The sequence below is a fragment of the Gorilla gorilla genome, chromosome 7 (genome assembly GCF_029281585.2).
Source record: "Gorilla gorilla gorilla isolate KB3781 chromosome 7, NHGRI_mGorGor1-v2.1_pri, whole genome shotgun sequence".
Lineage (NCBI taxonomy): Eukaryota > Metazoa > Chordata > Mammalia > Primates > Hominidae > Gorilla > Gorilla gorilla.
Window position 1 is genome coordinate 90,718,511 of NC_073231.2, and position 19,220 is coordinate 90,737,730.

Consider the following 19,220-nt stretch of genomic DNA (forward strand, 5'->3'; position numbering starts at 1 on the left):
GAGATCCAGCCCTCGGTTTCCTGCAAACCAAAAGGATCCGCTAGGTTGGGAAATGCCGCCTGGTGCGATTCCAGAGAGGGCCATCTCTTTAAGGATAACGGACTTGGAGGGCCTCTTCACCCTCTCACCCTGCTCCGGACTCTTTCTTCCCATCCTTTGCTCCTAGGATTTTACATGTTGCCTGCAAAGGGAGTCAAACTTAGGGGGCAGGCAAACAAACGAGTTCTTTCCAGCCTCTGTAACCGGATCGCTAGAGCGAAATAAACTCGCACAAGTGTCCAGAGATCGTAGCCAGACCGCCAGCCTGCGCTTGACGCAACTTTTAAGTGAGGCTGCAAGAGCCGCCGGGATGTAGATTTTAGTTCGTGGCCAAGCACAACTACGACACCCTGTCCCTGCCCCCACCCCATCCCCAAGAATGCATGGAGGAAGGAGAGAGGACGAGGTGAGGGCCGCCTGCATTTCTGCACGTCGGCGCCGGTTAGAAAGCCCTGCAGTTTTGAGAGAGAAGAAGAGGAGATGGAGGGGCCAGGAGCCACGACTCCCGGGAGAGCGCAGGGAGGGGCGTGGGTGCCCCTTCGCCCACCTCCGCCCCCGTCACCTCGACAGCTGTCCGGCTCTTGGAATTCATTGGCTTCCTCTACCCGGCCTCCCAAATACCACCCCAATCTAGTTTAGCCCCCCGCCCCACCCTCGCTGACCTAATAAGGCCATGCAGTGTGCGGGGGAGCTACATAAAAGCGCGGGCTCGCGGAGACTCTGCACCACGCAGGGGAAGAGAAAGCAGGAGCCGTCCAGCACGGAGGAAGGCGACCATGGCCAAGGAGTGGGGCTACGCCAGTCACAACGGTGAGTGCAGGCAGCCGCGACCCGGCCAGGAAGGGATGCCAGTCCAGGAGAGCCCTGCCATTGCACAGAAATGGGCAACTTTAGAGACTGCAGTGGAAAATGTAGGAGTAGGATAAGACCTAACATTTACTGAGGCTTTTCAACTGCCAAATGCTGCTGCTGCTTTTTTTCCTTCATCTCGTTTAGTTCTCCCTAGTATGGAGTTTTTATTTCCCTTGGAGAAAACTGAAGTGCAGAGAAGTTGGATCACTTGCCTAAGATCCCATTGCCTCTGAGAAGTCAGACAGCCCGAGGTCAGGTGTGACTGGCCCTTATTCTGTTTTACTGGACAAGCACCTAACCTGAGCTTGGTGCCGGTGTGAGAATCTCTGCTCTGCCTAAGCTTCTCCCTAATCCAAGGCAAAGGAATATGGGCGTGCTCTGAAACCCACAACATAATGCTCAAATGTAGGTGGTCAATATTATTTTATTCCAACTGTATGGTGGAAGGTGTCATTGGTTAAAAAAAAAATGTGATAAAGTTTTTCTGAAAAATAAGCCTTTGAGCAAGCAGAGTGAACACACTGAGTTAAATAGTCTCCATGTGTGCTATTCACAAAACTACCAACAGGCCTGAAATGAATGCTAAGTCTCTTATTGCCCAGTCTGAAACCTAAGACCTTTTTGAAATCACTGTCTAGCCTCTCTGTGTTTTGCTGGTTTCGTCAATTAGAAAGAGGCCTTGGGTTGTGCCACCAAATAAATACATCTCCTCGACTTTATTTCCTAGGTCCTGACCACTGGCATGAACTTTTCCCAAATGCCAAAGGGGAAAACCAGTCGCCCGTTGAGCTGCATACTAAAGACATCAGGCATGACCCTTCTCTGCAGCCATGGTCTGTGTCTTATGATGGCGGCTCTGCCAAGACCATCCTGAATAATGGGAAGACCTGCCGAGTTGTATTTGATGATACTTATGATAGGTCAAGTAAGTATGACAATGAGGTAGAATCACATGGATGTTTTCAATGTCCATATTGACAAAATGTGGTTTACGACACAGTACCAGAATTAATGGGGAGAGGGAGCACTTTATCTCTTAAAATGCAGATGACATTTGACTTTGCTTTAGTCATGAATAATTATATTTATGTATTGAAGAGGAATGTCCCACCCTCCAAACTTGGTCTCTGTGAAAACGGCCCCATGTCCAAGCTAAAAGTTGGCAATGCATTCCTGAAATGGAACACGATAGGACAGAGATGACAATAAACTCAAATGAGTATTCTTCAGACTCCGATGGCCTATACCTGAGGGTTCTTGTGCTTCTTGTCCATGGTCTGGAGAGCCAGGCTTCCACTCTCAATTGCATAGATTCCATTCTACAAAGCCAGATATACAACAGAAAGCCTAAATAGGCACTTTCTTCCCTTGGTGCCTGGGAGGTGACCAATCTAGGGGAGAGAATAGGGCCACTGAAGGTGTCAAGATGACTTGCCTTCAAGCCTTCAGTGGGGTTCATCTGATTAATCATTTGGGTGAGTATTTTTGAAATATCTGACAATTTCTTCTTGAGTAGTAGTTTGTGTGTGAGACAGCGACTGAAAAATACATGTTTAGAAAAAACAAATCTCTTTATTTCACCTACACTAGTAAGCAAATCAGTAAAATAAAAGAAGGCTAGTCAGAAATACTTTATTTCACGATAAATGAGGTAAGAAAGAATCTTCTTTTAATATTTTGGTGCTTGATATACAGCAAAATAATTCCTTATAGCCCCATTTCTAATAAAGTTATATTTATTGATATACATAAATGAATATTCTTAATGATGTTGTAATGAAGAATGATATTCATAATTCCTACCTACCAGGAGGTTCCAAGTTACAGAAATTTAAATTTTCTTAAACAGTGGTTTCGTATTGCTATTGTTTCCTTTTTTCCCCTTCTCCTTATATATCAAGTACCATTTTGAAAGCAACATAACAAAATTAAACATATCTATTAGGTTGAACCATATGAAAATGCCATTTTCGTGTGCAAAAATAGTTGAATATTGTCAATTTCATATAGTTTCTTCTAATAAATTGGACTCACATGTCCCTATAATAATGTTCTGAGTGGTTGGACAGGAGAAATGCAATGAATTGAACCACTCCATTTCTACCTGAACAAACTCATATAGGCCTAGCCTCATTGTTTGAGGTCTATGTTTGTGGCTTTCCCTGGGCCACTTAGTGTGGGCAACCTCTTCTAAAATAGCTATGCTCTGAATTCTATTTTGATCTAGCTTATATTGCCAAATCTTGATCTTAGGGTTTCTGCATAGTTTCCAATATACTTTGGAAGACATTTGAACCTCTAAATCACTCTGCAATGGGTTGAGATGTTTATCAACAAGCCCAAATTAATGCTGCTGAGAATTATCTAGTTTAATCATCCACATTGATTGGTTTTCTGGGAAATTTCTGAATTTTCCATGTCATCTCATTTGAATAGACACAGTCTAAATTAGACGTAGATGAAAGTTTTTGCTCATTGTCTTAAAGAAAAGTGCAGTTGGAAGCAACACGTGGAGAAGGAATTCACATTTGCTCAGTGATCATCGTGCAGGCACTATGATGAGTACTTTAAGGTGCTTAATCTCAGTTAATCTTCACAGCAGCTCTGAAAGTTTGGTATTATTATCACCTTCTTAGAGATGTGAAAGTGGTTTCAGAGAAGTTTAGCAACTTGCCTGAGATCACAGAACTAGCAAGGGGTGAAGCCAGCATTGGAAACCTACATCCACCTGGTTCTCAACTGTCCAGTTCTTCCCACTGCACCACACTACTGACCTGTTCTTTGGGTGTATGCATCCTCATTGTCTATCTGCTGTTTTAATTTTACTTTCCTAAATGTTAAAGTGATGTTTCAATAATAATGAAACAAGCAAACAAAATAAGAAAGACAGAAAAGAACAATCATTTATCTTGACATATCCCCAGACTTCATTTTGTGAGGAGTCCAGTGTCCTGGGAGTGGCACCATCCACCCAGCAAACTGACCACATTTTGTCCATTAAGCCTTGGCTCTAAGAGCACTTGGTTAAAGTAGAGCTCTGTAAAAGAAGGATGAATTCACTGTTGACCAAGCTTATCTGAATCACAGTGCTGAGAGGGGGTCCTCTCCCTGGACCCTACCGACTTCGCCAGTTTCATCTTCACTGGGGCTCTTCGGATGATCACGGCTCTGAGCACACCGTGGATGGAGTCAAGTACGCAGCGGAGGTAAGAGGAACTGCCATAATCCATTCTCGGTCTCATACAGTGAAAACTGCAAAATTAAAAATAAGAACCACAGCAACAAAGCATCATCCACTGCTTTTGTTTCAAGTCTATAGTTATGAAAAGAGCTGTACTAGTTTTAGCTGAACTGAAGCTGCTGAACATTCTAGGCTAGACAGGTAAAAGGGTATAGGTGAGTTGGCATCAAACATGAAGATTTCCAAGGTTACGTTAAGAAACTGGGGCGAGTGCAGTGGCTCACACCTGTAATCTCAACACTTTGGGAGGCTGAGGCAGGTGGATTGCTTGAGCCCAGGAGTTCGAGACCAGCCTGGGCAATATGGTGAAACCCTGTCTCTACAAAAAATACAAAAATTAGCCTGGTATGGTGGCATGCACCTGTGGTCCTAGCTACTCAGGAGGCTGAGGTGGGAGGATCACTTGAGCCTGGGAGGTCGAGGCTGCAGTGAGCCCTGATTGCGCCACTTCACTCCAGCCTGAGCAACAGAGTAAGACCCTGTCTCGAAAAAAAAAAACCCTAAAAGTTAGAAATTGGATAGCTACTTAATAAGAAAGCCCAGGGTCCTCAATGGAACTGGAAAAAGGATAGCTAATACTTATTAAATGCTTACATGTATTAACTCATTAGATCCTCTTAGCTACCTTATGAGACAGGTTACAGATGAGGAAACAGAAGGCATAGAAAAGACACATAATAAAGTCACACGGCTGGTGAGTGCTAGTGCTCTACCTGATACAGACTGGCTTCAGAATTCATCATCTTATCCAGTGCCCTATACTGCCTATTTTATAAGAATATAGTGCTCTAAAAATAGCATTTAGAAATTCTGAATAATGCTTATGTTCCAATCTCTTAATGAACCGTGTGCATATATATGTGTGTGTGTATATATATATATACACATGCATACATATTTACACACACATAGAGATATGTGTACACACATACCATTTAATCTGAGCACATACTACTCTCTGTCTCAGTTAACTCATTAAAGAAAAACATGAATTTTAACTCAGATCAACGCATCAAATTACAAGGGTTTAAGACAGGCCTCTGACATGTTCTCCTTATAAAGCCAAACCAATAAATGGTGGCAATTGCCTTGGAGGTGAGGACCAATTCATTTTTCCTGCTTTACTCTTTTCCAAAGATAGGCTCTGGTTAACATAGGGCCTGTGACAGAAGCTCAGAAACACACTATGAACATGTTCTTAAGCAGAATCATTAGGCACCTTAGTTCTTGGTTAAATTAAATTCTGCGAAACCCAAAGTACTTCACTGTGATCTTTCTGTTTCTTTATAGCCAATCTAGAGAGCCATGGCAAGATAAATTAAGTATTGAGAATGCCTTCTAGACATCTTCCCCAACCAAATGGGGAAAGTTGAGTATATTTCTTACAGATGCAGGCAAGGCTTTCAGTCTGACCTTTGCACATGGGATTATTTCATACTTTTGGTCTTGAATAAAACATCTTTTAACTGCTGCAAATGATTGTATCCTCTTGCCATTCTCTGTAACTCAGCATAGAAAGTTTGATTAACCTAACTGGTGCTCATGTTCTAAATTAAGGTCAGGTTGCCACCAGATTTCAGAGCTCTGGTTGATAAAAGGAGATAAATAAATAATTTTATATGCTTTTTATTTGAGCCACTAGAAATGTTACCAAAATATTACATGCTACTCTTTCAAATTTTCTCAGCTTTTATGAGAGTGCTCAGCAACCTTAGCCTGTACAATGATTGGGTTTATTGTGGACAATGTTGTACTTATTTCCATATTCCAGGAATTTACCTTCTAATCTGTCTTCTACGGTTTCAGCTTCATTTGGTTCACTGGAACCCGAAGTATAACACTTTTAAAGAAGCCCTGAAGCAGCGCGATGGGATCGCTGTGATTGGCATTTTTCTGAAGGTAAAGTAAAAATTGACTATATATTTTCTTCCAAAATGTATTTCCCTACCAATGCTTAGCATAGTTTGAGTTTCATTTCCTCATTTTTACCTTCCTCCTTCCATATGCATTTTATTATTCATTCAACTAATCAAGATATTTCTGCTAAGATCAGCTCAAAATGTCTTGCTTTTCTCTAAAAGTGTATCTTTTACCACACTCCAGGACCCCTAGCAATTCTAAATTTTCCCCAGATGTGGGATGTGTGTGTGTGTGTGTAGGTGTTGGGGACAGAGCCTTAGAGTGAGCTTATTACGGTGGTGGTAAGGGCAAAGGTGGCATATATTCATTTTCCTTTCTCACTGCTCAACTTCAATTGCACTGGAAACCAGAAGAGTCAGTGTTGGGAACCATACGATTCCAAGTCCCTGGCTGGACATCCCCTCGGCTTGAGGTGGTCACCACTCACATGATCCCAGGCTAAGATAGCACATGGAATGTGTGTGTTGTTGAGCCAGCCTTGCTTTAAAGAGGACTTAGTGTCATTAACACATGAGGTTAGAGGTAACATAATCTAGATTTCAAGCCAGAGGTGAAAATCTGGCTTCTTTCTCTTTGAATGACCTAATTTGTTTTCGGTTCTTAATTCATTGGGTCATTTTTGGTACCTGAGCACAGAACAGCAGGAGGTGGAGTAGGTCTGAAAAGAAAGACAATGAGTTTAGTTTGGGATACATAGGGTCCATTTTGGTTCTAAATCTGTTTTTTAGAAAAGTGGAATGACTTTGCAGAGAAGGTCAAAGACACAGAACTAGATGAACGTGTAATTTTGTGGTCCTGTACTTCAGAAGCCTGGAGTCCAAATTTAGATCAGAAAATATATACTCTAAAATCTTGAGGAAAAATAAACTTATGTTTTTGCTTAGTACGAGATATTCTGGCAGATTTATAAACACTAGTTGCAGATGGATGGATCAAAATCAGCTTTGAAGACAATCCTAAACTATGGAGAAGTAAAAGAACTAAACTTGGATTTCTGTTTTCTTACAGATAGGACGTGAGAATGGTGAGTTCCAGATTTTCCTTGATGCATTGGACAAGATTAAGACAAAGGTAAACAAAAATCATTTTCCCTCCTAAAACATAAAGCAGATTATGCAGATTTTCTTTACATATTTTCAAGTATTTTTTTCACCTAAAATCTGTTACTAAGTTTGATGGATATGCTAAGCATACATACAAAAATAAATGCTATTATATTTGTATGGCATACAGTTTTTAGAGCAATTTCACATATATCAGTTTTTTTAATGGTCATAGTCATCCTGTCAGATAATCACTTTCTCACTGGAGTAGGTGAGAGTCAGAGAAGTTGAGTGGTCACCGCATCCTCGCCCAACACACACACACACACACACACACACACACACACACACACACACACACTGCATATATGCATGCATACCATCACAGAGCTACTAAATGTCAGCCAGTGCTGGTCTTTTGAGTCTTGGTGATGACTTAAATTAAAATTTAAAATCTTCACAATAGACTCATGTAAGTAACAGAAACATTTTAATTATTTTTTTTGTGACCGTTCTAATCAAATATTATTGAGTTTCATTAACAGAGAAAGTAAGTATTCCAAGTAGATCATTCAATAAAAATACAAGCCTGATATTTTTTGGTATCATCAAGAACAAAACATTAACTTATATTAAATAATTCAATTACACTTGAGATATCAGTTTCTCCTTTTTCTTGAGTGATAGAATTATAGTTCTACTCACACCTAAAACACTAAGGAACACAGTATGACAGTGATTGTGTCAGATCAAGTAATAATGTGCAAACCAGCTTCCCTGCTTTAATCTTTATTTCTGAAAGGCTTATACTTTGCTTAGAAGTTCTATTTTCTCTATTGCATTTGAAATTCATTCTCACAAATAAAGTGGTGAGGGCATTGGGGTGGGTGGGCATGTGCATGCATGCACTCACTGCACCTGCAACCTGCTCTTACCCAGGGCAAGGAAGCGCCCTTCACAAAGTTTGACCCATCCTGCCTGTTCCCGGCATGCCGGGACTACTGGACCTACCAGGGCTCATTCACCACGCCGCCTTGCGAGGAATGCATTGTGTGGCTGCTGCTGAAGGAGCCCATGACTGTGAGCTCTGACCAGGTGAGCAGCCTTGTGAACACGTGGGCTTATGTTGCTGTCTGCCTATGTAAGATACAGATGCTAAATCAAAAATACATAGCTACTAACTGGATACTCACTGAACAGCTCTATGGCCAGCAATTTCATGGTCTGCCCTGGTTAATTACAACCAGCCTGTTCAGCTTTCTAAAACTTGGCCCCCAAAGGGTACCAGGATAAATGCAACTCATTTAAAAGTAGTTTTGATACCGAACATGACTGAGTTTATGCTCTATAAACACTTTAAAGGGTTTAGATTAATATGAGTCTTTGTTAATTTGGATGTTGCCAAATACTGAGCACTGGTAAGGAGATGGGATGATAAATACAGACCTGGAGAAGAGAAGGGTGCTAATGGAAAGGATTTAACAATTTTGTATGCTATATATTATTTCTGCAGTTTTACAGATACATAATTCAAGGCTCAAAAGTTCAGTAATTTGTCCATGATCACACAGCCAAGTGCAGGATTCTAATCCCACCTCCAAACTGTTTCCAGTACTTTTTGGCATCTCTTCTCAAGGTTCCCTTCTTACTGTTCGATCTAAAGAGTGTCCTAGTAACATTCATTAAAGACACTATCAAGGAAAAGCTGTGTAGGAGAAAATAAGTGGGCAAGAACATGGAGAAAAACAGATTGAAGCAAGTAAAGAACACAGGGACTCACAACCTAGAGCATGCATGTACTCTAATAGTAAAATCAGTTTCCCAGTGTGTGTCTCTTGCATAAGGCAACAGCTTTCATATTTATGTCAGTTGTAAACTCAAGTTTATAAAGACATTTTTATTAAAAGATCAGATATAACAACCTTGTTCAGTGATATAACTATTTTGAAAGAATGAAATTTTTTCAAGGAGAAATCTAAAAATATTTTAATATAGAATCATAGTGTTATTAATGAGAATTTCTTATTTTCTTATCCTTTAAGAAAGAAAAGTCAATTTAAAATTGAATATGTAGCATGAGTTTGATTTCTTTTTGCTCTTAAAATAATTGACTCCATAAACTTATACAATAAAGGTCTACTACATTTTATTTACACTGATATATGGATGTGGTCATCCTCTCCAACAAAGTATGTAGTTCATACTGACCCCTCAAATAAAAAATAAATGTTTCAGATTCAACAGGAAAAGGTTGTGACCAGAGGGCATAGTGATCCTGTATAGAATGAAGAAAAGGGCTTTACAAATAAAGAAAAAATGTGTGTCACTCTAGAGCTGCTAGCTAAATAGCTCTGGACTGGACACTGGGGACAGGTTGTGTGGTTTGTTTGTCATGTTTAAAACACCAGTATTGGCCAGGCGCGGTAGCTTACGCCTGTAATCCCAGTATTTTGGGGGTCCAAGGTGGGTGGATGACCTGAGGTCAGGAGTTCCAGACCAGCCTGGCCAACATGGTGAAACCCCATCTCTACTAAAAACACAAAAAATTAGCCGGGCAAGGTGGTGAACACCTGTAATCCCAGCTATTCCGGAGGCTGAGGCAGGAGTATCGCTTGAGTTCTGTGAGGTGGAGGTTGCAGTGAGCCAAGATCACACCACTGCACTCCAGCCTGGCTACAGAGCGAGACTCTGTCTCAAAAACAAACAAACAAACAAACAAAAAGACCAACAACAAAAAAAACCCCACCAGTATTTATACCTGTTTGTCACGTAGTGTGTCCAGTTGATCTGAATGTCTTGTTAACAGTCTGCCCCTGCCCATTGCAGATGGCCAAGCTACGGAGCCTGCTCTCCAGTGCTGAGAACGAGCCCCCAGTGCCTCTTGTGAGCAACTGGCGACCTCCACAGCCTATCAATAACAGGGTGGTGAGAGCTTCCTTCAAATGAGGCTGCTGGATCTTGCCCTCTTCAGGAAAGGAAACTGCCATTGGAGAGCTTGGTTCCTTGCCTCCTTCTGGTGCTCCTTACTCCAAGTCTATTTCATTTTTCCACACTGAGCAATGAATGTGAGAGATGTGGTCACCAAGATCTAAGTTACTTGTTGAAAGAAAGTTACTTTCGACAAGATCTAATATGAAAGCATAGATTTCACATTTGACCTCTGTAATAATCATCTTTCCTATAAAAGTAGCATTTTTAGTAAAGTTTCAAAGAAGAGGAAACAGAGATGGAAGAGTAAAGATATTTTTAAAATGGCTAGCTATTGGGCACCAGTTTTTCTGTTATCTAAAATTTCACAGAACTTCATTGTTTTTATTTTTATATTATGAGTTGTCCATCTTAAAGAAATATGAGTAATTCTACGTGTAGTAGAGGTGTATGAAGATCATATAACAATTAAACATAAGCCAGAAATTAAAATGACTATGGACAGCAAGAATTGAGCTAATAATATGTTTTAACTCTTAACACCAGCAAGAAGTCAGTCATTTATTGAAGTTTTAGCTACTAAGATTACTTGGTTTTGATTACCAGTGAAAAGAAAACACAATACAATCAGGAGTTTTCAAATTTTTGATTCAGTATTTGAATTTCTTCTTCATAAATGTAGTTGAATTTATCCTAGTATTTTTCTTTACCTGAAGGAGGGCCATTTATTTTTAATTTCACTACATTTTTCTTTGCATGATTATTAAAATAAAAACTGCCTCTGTTGTGTTTCTCACTGGAGGCTGGAATGAATGATCACTAGAACACAAAAGAGTGAATGATGACACTTGAAGTCAAAGCAGTTGTACTGATCACCAGAACCAATAAAGACATGAATGGAAAACGTTGAGTGTTGTGTTTTTTAAATGGAAAGGCATCATAAATGACAAAAATGGAGTTTAACTAAGAGCAACAAACTTTGTTTTTATAGCTGAAGGATGGCACGAAGGGCTGAAATTCTGAGTTTGGATGCTACATTCCTCAAGGAGGGCCAGAAAAAAAAATTAAAAAGCAATTAGTGAAGGCCTTCTGAGGAAACTGCAGACCAGAAGAGGAATGTATGGCCATATATCTGATAGTGGGAAATACTTTCCAGAGGCCTCAAAATTGGTTTAGGATTCTGGGGTTCAGACTAGTGCAATGGGTTTTAGGGGCGTGAAATCAAGTCAGACTGTAGCTTTTACATCCATATTTTTAAAAATTGTGCCTTTAGGATGATGCTGGCCTAACACTGCAAAAATCCATATATTTAGACCTTTAAACCATTTAATATAATATCTTTAGACATAAAGTCTAATTTTGCAGTTAGTGGCTTTGATACGTCTTTCATCACCTCACTGGCCAATATGTTAACTTTACTTTAGAAAGTGACAGGAATAAGTTCATTACCCTAAGGAATGAAATAATATTGGGTCAGGAGAGTCCTGAGATGCCAGAAGTCAAATCACGTGACAGAGTCCTATGAGGCCAAAGTTATTTAGTAGATTACCACCCAGGTGAAGTCAAGCCAGGTTGGTCAGTGTGAACTGGAAGTGTTAATTAAATCCCTCGAAATTAGGAGGTGTGGAGCTTTGATCATTAGTGAAAATACACAAGCTGATTCTCTCAAGGTACTTACTTAGTAATGCTTATGCACTGTAAAAGATGTATCCAGTATTGACTCTATGTGGGGGAGGAACATATGACTTAATGCCAGCTACAAATGGTCCTTATTCCAGTATACAAGCTGAACAAGGTTAGAACTGTTTTGAGGGAAAATGCCCCATCAAAAGAGGCTATCTTCATAGACCATATGGTCTATGAGGGCACAAATATGCGTCTTGCATGCTGACGTTCACCTTGTTGTCTGATACTGTGTCCGGCACATAATAATTACTCAATTAATATTTGTTGAATAAGTGATGTCATGAATATAGATGAATCCAGGTAAAATACTTACCTTCTTGAACAACACATCACATTGTTAATAGGAATATTGTTTTTGTTTATCTTAGTTTAAATCTCCTTGGAAAATGATCTCACTAGCTTCAGGTGGGAGCTTTCTGGTAGAACATACTTCTCCCCCTCCCTCCAGTCTGAGTCATTGTCAATGCTCACAGTTATCACCCATCTTAAAATTTCCTCACAGCTTCTCAAAGTGCTGAACTCAGAGTTCTGTGATATGTGATATTATAGATGTCCATTAGAATATTAAAGACATACTGTGTCCTTATTCAGCAGGGGGATCATTTTCCTGATCATAAACAGGCCCTCAAACAATTGCATTTCAGATACACACAGCCTTACAAAGGGGCATGGCCAAGAACTGCTGTGGTAAAAAGATTTCAGCATCTGCCAACTTTTGTTCTTCAGGTTATAATCATTGTAGGTATTTTAAAATTTCAAAATAGGGCAGAAACTAATTTGAATTTCTGTTTCATAATATTCCGATGATCATATCATTAAAAGCCTATGGATAGAGCAGAATTAACAAGAATTTATCTAACATAGGGTATTCTTAGAAGTATGCAAATATATATATATTTACATATATATTCACATATATATATATATATATATATATATATATACACACAACTTTTTTTTTTGAGATGGAGTCTCACTCTATTGCCCAGGTTGGAGTGCAGTGGTGTGATCTTGGCTCACTGACACTTCCGCCTCCTGGGTTCAAGTGATTCTTGTTCCTCAGCCTTCCAAGTAGCTGGGCTTACAGGCATGCACCACAATGACATGCTAATTTTTGTATTTTTAGTACAGATGGGGTTTCACCATGTTGTCCAAGCTGGCCTCAAACTCCTGACCTCAGGTGATCTGCTTACCTCGGCCTCCCAAAGTGCTAGGATTACAGGCACGAGCCACCGCGCCCGGCCAAGACTAAGGGTGCAAATATATTGTTAATGTAATCTGCCTTTTAAATGAGCAGACAGGATATATTTATGAAACGGCAAATAATTTCAGGAATATTGATCCAAAATTCTTTAAACTGTACAGTCAGTGAGTATTTATGTAGATGAGTGAGAAGTATTCTACATAGAACATGCAAAACTGGAGCTCTCACTGTTTAACCATAATGATTTATGTAATTAAATATAGTTGAAATTGATCGGCTATTAACAAGCTTGGATACATGTGGAAAAATTAATATGACAGTTATTAAGATGAGAATTGGCACAAATAAAATTGGCCTAAGAGAAATACATGTGGTCTAAACCCACATCAAAGACCACACGTAAAGAAAATTAATTAGATTCTAGGTTCTTTTCTAATGCCTTCTTATCTGATATTAAAGACGATCTCCAGTTATGAGCAAAATATATTATTTTAGCAGAAGAAGAATAAGTGAGAAGAGGTAAGAAAAATGAATGATAACTGTGAATGTCATATTTTTAAAATTTCATATTTGACGTATAGAAATTTAATGATTTTTTTAAAACCTACCCCTAAAGTAGTTCTTAAAGTCTTAAAATGCAAATGGAAAGCAAAATCATGTTTGAATGTTATTTTCACTTAGGTCATTAGATGGCAGCAAAACATTTAAAAATTTCATGTGAGTCACTAGATGGCAGCAAAATAATTACAAAAATGACTATGACATTAAAAGCCATGCTGTTCTTTATTCACACTAATTGCAGAGCAATAAGGTTTAAAAATTGTTTTTGACAGCCTATTTCTGTTTTTCAAATGTTTACTATTAGCCATTAATATCTATGCAAAAGAAAAGAGAGTGAAGGATTCTTACATATTTTTGAGTCTTTATAGCTAAAAATAAGGCCTGAGGGATAAAAGAATAGTAGGAATTGAACTGAAACCTAAATAATGGGAAATTAACATTTTAAAGCCCTCTTCAGTTTTCAGGAGGACTAGATTGAAGTCACACAACACTTGCTGAATGTGTGGCATCAGGCAAGTTAATTTCTCTATGCCTCAGTTTCCTCATCTGTAAACAGGAATGAGAGTAATACCTGCCTCCAGGGAGATTTTAAGAATTACTTGTAAACCACTTAGAATAGTCCTTCTGACATAACTCACAATAAGAGTTAACGATGATCTTTTATTAATTAATTTTACATCAACCAAGAAAAAATCGGATGCCTTATTCAATACCTAAAATCATGTTTCTTTCTTTAGGTATCCATTAGTAACATCGTGAATCCACACCTCATCAACAGGTAATATTAAAAGAGTTTCTATAACAGGCTCACCTCTGCTTGTTATTGGGGAAATGGTATTTTAAATAACAATAACTTTTGTCCCATATATATAGGAGGCAAAACAAGATGTGGTCACATTGGAAACCAGCACATCACTAGAAGCAGCGATTCAGAGGAGGACCAAATAACTTTTCCTGAGGAAGCTTCTGCTCCAAGAATTCTGCCCCTTTCCTGAGAAGCATACAGAGTTAGCAAAACATCCAGAAAATAAACCAAAGAGGAGAGTTGGAAGAACCATAGCATTCATTTAATTCAATATTGATTTTCAAATGTTGGCAAGATAGAATCCCTTGGAGTGCAGCGCGAAGTGGAAAAATCTATCTTAATAGTAAATACAGAAAGTCTCCTGCCATGAAATTAATTTTGGACTTGTCTGAGCATGCCATAAAGTCAGAATCCTAAATGAGATGCACAAGTCACACCTGAGGGAAGAGCTTGTACTTTGGGGTGATTCGACTACAAAAAAGGAGATAAAACAGTCTAGGCATAAAATGCAGCATAAAGGAATTAAGTAGAGAGTTAAAGAACTACTTTAGATGTGAAGGTGTTTAGTAGGCGCTGCCACTTGACAACTTGACCGCGTAAGTAATCACAGGTAATCAGCAGGAGTTAAGAGCGAATCTAATGGTGTAATCACGGGACCATGTGTGCTGCAGCAGCATAAAACCCAGTGATTTAAAAGCTAATTTTAGCCAGGTTAGAATTGACTCTGCGCAGTAAACAGGAATCAGATCCTCCCTTGTATTTAAATCTTTCTCAGGTAGAGGAGACTGGAATTCCAGGGAAATATTTCGGCCATTAAGTGTACATATTCTCTGTTCCAACATGTCCATACATTTCTATAATATGTACTCAGCTCATTTGAAATTTGGATGGTTCCAAACGCATTTGTTCAAGGTAATTCTTACCCTAAAAGGAACCTGGCTCCCATGGAACTATAATACAAATGGAAGTGTTTGAAAATACTGCGCTCACAGAATTTACACTTCTGCTCTTGTGAGATCAGTTTACAGCAAGATCTAAGTAAGGCATCACAAGGGGCACTTGGATGGATCAGGACCCCAAAGAAGGGGGCCTATTAAGGGTAGGAAAATTGTACAAGCCAAGCACAGCAGATGTAAGGGCAAGGCCAAGTGCTGGGAAGAACTAAGAACTGAGAAGGCTGCACATCAGTGAATATATAGGAGCTCAGATTCTCACACTGGGAACTTTAGGAGTAACAACAACACTTTTAAATTATGTTTGTAATATAAAATTTGGGGTGTGTGTGTGTGTGTGATAAGTAGTGGTGACAGGGAGGTTTTATGAAGGTAAAGACTTTATTGGTTTCATTACACTATTGAAGCCCCAGCACTTAACACAGTATCTGGAACCTAGAATGGAGCTCAAAGATATTTGTTGCATGGTTGAAGGAATGAATAGGTGGATGGATAAATTGATAGAGGGATGGATGAATGAACAGACAGATGGTGCAATGAAATTCCTAAAATACTGAATGCCAGTCTAGGTCCATGAGCTACTGGGAGCTGTGGCCTCATCTTAGGAAGGCCAGAGACTGGCTTCTCAAAGAGTTCTTGCAGAAATATACAGATGTCTGTTGCTGCAACACAGGCTTCTCTGTAAAAAGAGTGTGCATGGAAGAAGAGAAGCAGCTTTACTTATATCCAAAGCTTATCATTTGCAAATTTTAATTTTAATAACTAATTTAACTTAGTATAAAAGAGACATGTTTTAGGAGATATAACAGCAGAGTCTCTCCCCGCATATTTATCTCTTTTAGCACTCATGCTTCTAAAGTGCAAGTTGAAGAGGTAGATTAGCAATGAGTCTGTGGCATTAGACTCTGATGACACTAATTGGCATGATTCATGCTGGTACTTGAACTTACCCACTCTCTCTTTTCTCTAAGTTTGCCTTAATTTTCTCATTAGCGACTTTAGTTCTCCATTTCATTCAGTTTTGTGTAGAGATGCTTATGGCAAGTTCACATACATAATAAAGATACCTCTTCCTAACACAAATCTTTGTTTCACAGTCATGATTAGCAAAGTATGATAACTTTTGAAAATCCAAAAAGCATTTCCAACTGACATATTCCACTCCACACCAGCCAAATAGATGGTAAATTCAGGTAAATTTCCTCCACAAACAATATAGGCATATACACCCCATGTATGTTCAGGTACTGATAATTACTACCTTGAGCTTTATAGGATAGCTGAGAATTTTTTTAAAAAAAGCTTTACCTCAGACAGTAAATTACTAGAAGTCATGGTCAATTATGATGGTGGTGGGTTGGGGAGTGGCAGGGTGGAATAGTAAGTACTTTGCGGCTTAACTTGTAACTTGATATGTAAATTTCAAAGAGCCTATTATAAATATTTCTCAATTAAAAGAGTATTTTAATGACACCTTATCTGAGAAGGTCTAATTCATTCCTTTTAATTTGTTTTCTCTAACAAAGGGCCTGTTGTCAAGATTGTGAGGTGTACTAAGTCTCTCATTCTTGGGAGCTTAATTGATATGAAACATTGATTAGGCCCCAAGAGGAGTGGAGAGTTGCAGAGGAATTATGAAATAACCACAAGGCACAAAGAAGAAAGTTTATAGCTTCAGGATAATGCTTTCAGCTGGGCAAAAGTATTCACTATTTGGTATATAATTTTAAAAGTATACACAGATGACTGAAGAAAGGCTTTTTTTTTTTTTTTTTTTTTTTAGAAACACAGTATCACTCTGCTGTCACCCAGGCTGGAGTGCAATCAATGGCAGGGTTTTGGCTGGGATTACAGACACGTGCCACCACGCCTGGCTAATTTTTGTATTTTTAGTAGAGATGAGGTTTCAGCAGGTTGGCCAGGCTGGTCTCAAACTTCTGACCTCAAGTAATCTGCACACCTTGGCCTCCCAGAGTGCTGGGATTACAGGTGTGAGCCACCATGCCCGGCCATAAGAAAGGCTCTTTTTGAAAAGGTTTCATGCTTTTCAAAAGTGTTTATGTGTCAAACACGGCAGAGATAAAAGCAGGTTAAGGAACTACCTAGAAGCATCAAGGAGAAGAAAAAAATTGAAAGATAAAGTCGACTTCCAAACATTGCTCAAGAGAAATGATACTAGACATGGCTGTGAATACTGAAGGAAAGGGCTTATCGGGCACAAGCACAGTGCCCAACACACTGGGCATGAAATACATGTCGAACAGTGATATCAGTGCCATAGGAAAGAAGGAACAGATAGCAGGACTGAGGGTACAGGCGACCTGCAAAACACGGCTCTGGGTCACCTGGGTCTTTGGGTCAGCAATGGACTCCAGACTCTTTTTGAATGATGTAAGGCCCCTGGGACACAGTTCTTCCACATGTTCCTACAACACTGCATTTTTAAAAAATAAAGTATATATTCACAGTATTTTATTATTTTATATATTATAAAATATAAACAGTAGAAAATTTTAGAGGCTAAAAAGTTAACTATAAGTAGAATTTCTCATATTTCCTTCCTGTCATGGAGCAGTCATCATGTGCATCCCTGAAGTGTGTGCAGGGTCATGTGGGGGGCAGCTGGTGCAGAGTTGAATGCTAACAAAACAGGCTACAGAGTCTCCTGCCAACTGGTCCACTTTGTTCTGTCCTGTGGTTTCTCACCAGCCATGCCGGCTCACTATCTTATTCACTGACTCACTGAGTGGGGATTAACTGAGAGTGGAAGTAGAAGGAGATAATTCTATAACAAATCTTTTAAAAAAAAAGCCATTACGACTGCTGTGAATTGTTTCATAGTTGAAGGAATGGAGGGATGGATGGATGGACAGATGGTGCAATGAAACTCCTAAAATACTGAATGCCAGTCTAGGTTCATGAGCTACTGGGAGCTGTGGCCTCATCCTAGGAAGGTCAGAGACTGGCATGTCAATGAGTTCTTGGAGGAACAGCACACATTTTTGACTCATCAGTTTTGATCTTGGGTTGGGTGGCTTTTTGAATTTGGTTGTAACTCTTTCGGCTTGGTCAAAGACAGCAAAAGATTATAAAAAAAGAAAGAAAAAAGCAATCACAATACATTGGTCAAGGAAATATATTGTGCTATTCCTTCTGTTTATTAAAATATTTAAATGACATTTATTCATTCAAGTGTGTATTATTTTCTAGCCATTGTACTCAGATGGAAGAGAGAGAGAAAGAGAGATAGAGACACTAATAGAAGCACAGAGCTAACGGCGTGGAATAATCTTTAAAAGTTTGTGTGAAATGGTGAAAACACATAAAATCTAACGAGAAGCAAAAAAGTGCAAAGAAAATGCCATGGGGGTTCACAGCCAGTGGCAATTTTCTTAAGTTATATACTATTTCTATTTCCCCAAATCTTAACTTTCAGTAGTTCAAAACTTTTTAAGACATCTTTTCATGCATACGGATTTTCTTTCTTCTTTAGAATCAACTTGGATAAACACAAATGAGAAAACTACAGAGTTATAAAATGTAATTATCTTTGTTTCCTATAGCCTATCTACATATGTTATAGGATTATAAAGTGCTGATTTTCCGCTTGTATACTCTTAAGACTGTTGTCAGTTACTGACACCGGTGAATGAGGACTCCTGCCCTTGAACAGGAGGAAAAAACATATTTGTAATGCCTACTATTCCCCTGGCATGGAAAATGTTAAATTGTTCTTATAACTAAAGGGAAGTCAGAAATTCCCCTATACAAAATGGTGATTTATAAGCAAAAGAGAAGTTTAATCATGTGGCGAAGCTAATATTAACTTAACCAAACCACTATGATTTAGGTGCAAAGCCATCATTGGAAATGTGTTGAAGCAAAGTGAATAGACAATAATCTTAAGGTGTAGAGGCTGGATTTTGTTCTTTTCTACTCAATCCAATAAACAAAAGATGAGTGAGGGAGTATCATGGGCAAAGCCCTG

The 19,220-nt window shown here is 39.1% G+C and overlaps 1 protein-coding gene and 1 long non-coding RNA gene across 2 annotated transcripts in view; one reads left to right on the plus strand and one right to left on the minus strand.

Moving 5' to 3' along the window:
* CA3 (carbonic anhydrase 3) lies at positions 1-10,927 on the plus strand. Its single transcript, XM_004047219.4, has 7 exons — positions 1-849; positions 1,619-1,816; positions 3,979-4,097; positions 5,939-6,031; positions 7,061-7,123; positions 8,035-8,190; positions 9,922-10,927. Exons 1-7 carry the CDS (start codon positions 816-818, stop codon positions 10,039-10,041), a joined length of 783 nt encoding a protein of 260 aa, XP_004047267.1. The 5' UTR covers positions 1-815; the 3' UTR covers positions 10,042-10,927.
* The window catches only part of LOC109028029 (uncharacterized), a 23,078-nt gene continuing 7,569 nt past the window's right edge, over positions 3,712-19,220 (minus strand). The window contains exon 3 of the long non-coding RNA XR_002007083.3: positions 3,712-4,143. This is a non-coding gene — a long non-coding RNA (uncharacterized lncRNA). The remainder of the gene's footprint in view (positions 4,144-19,220) is intronic.

Coding starts and splice junctions, on each gene's coding strand:
- CA3 (XM_004047219.4), top strand. CDS start 816: ATGGCCAAGGAGTGGGGCTACGCCAGTCACAACG. Junction 6,032..7,060: donor TGATTGGCATTTTTCTGAAG/GTAAAGTAAAAA, acceptor GTTTTCTTACAG/ATAGGACGTGAGAATGGTGA. Junction 7,124..8,034: donor TGGACAAGATTAAGACAAAG/GTAAACAAAAAT, acceptor GCTCTTACCCAG/GGCAAGGAAGCGCCCTTCAC.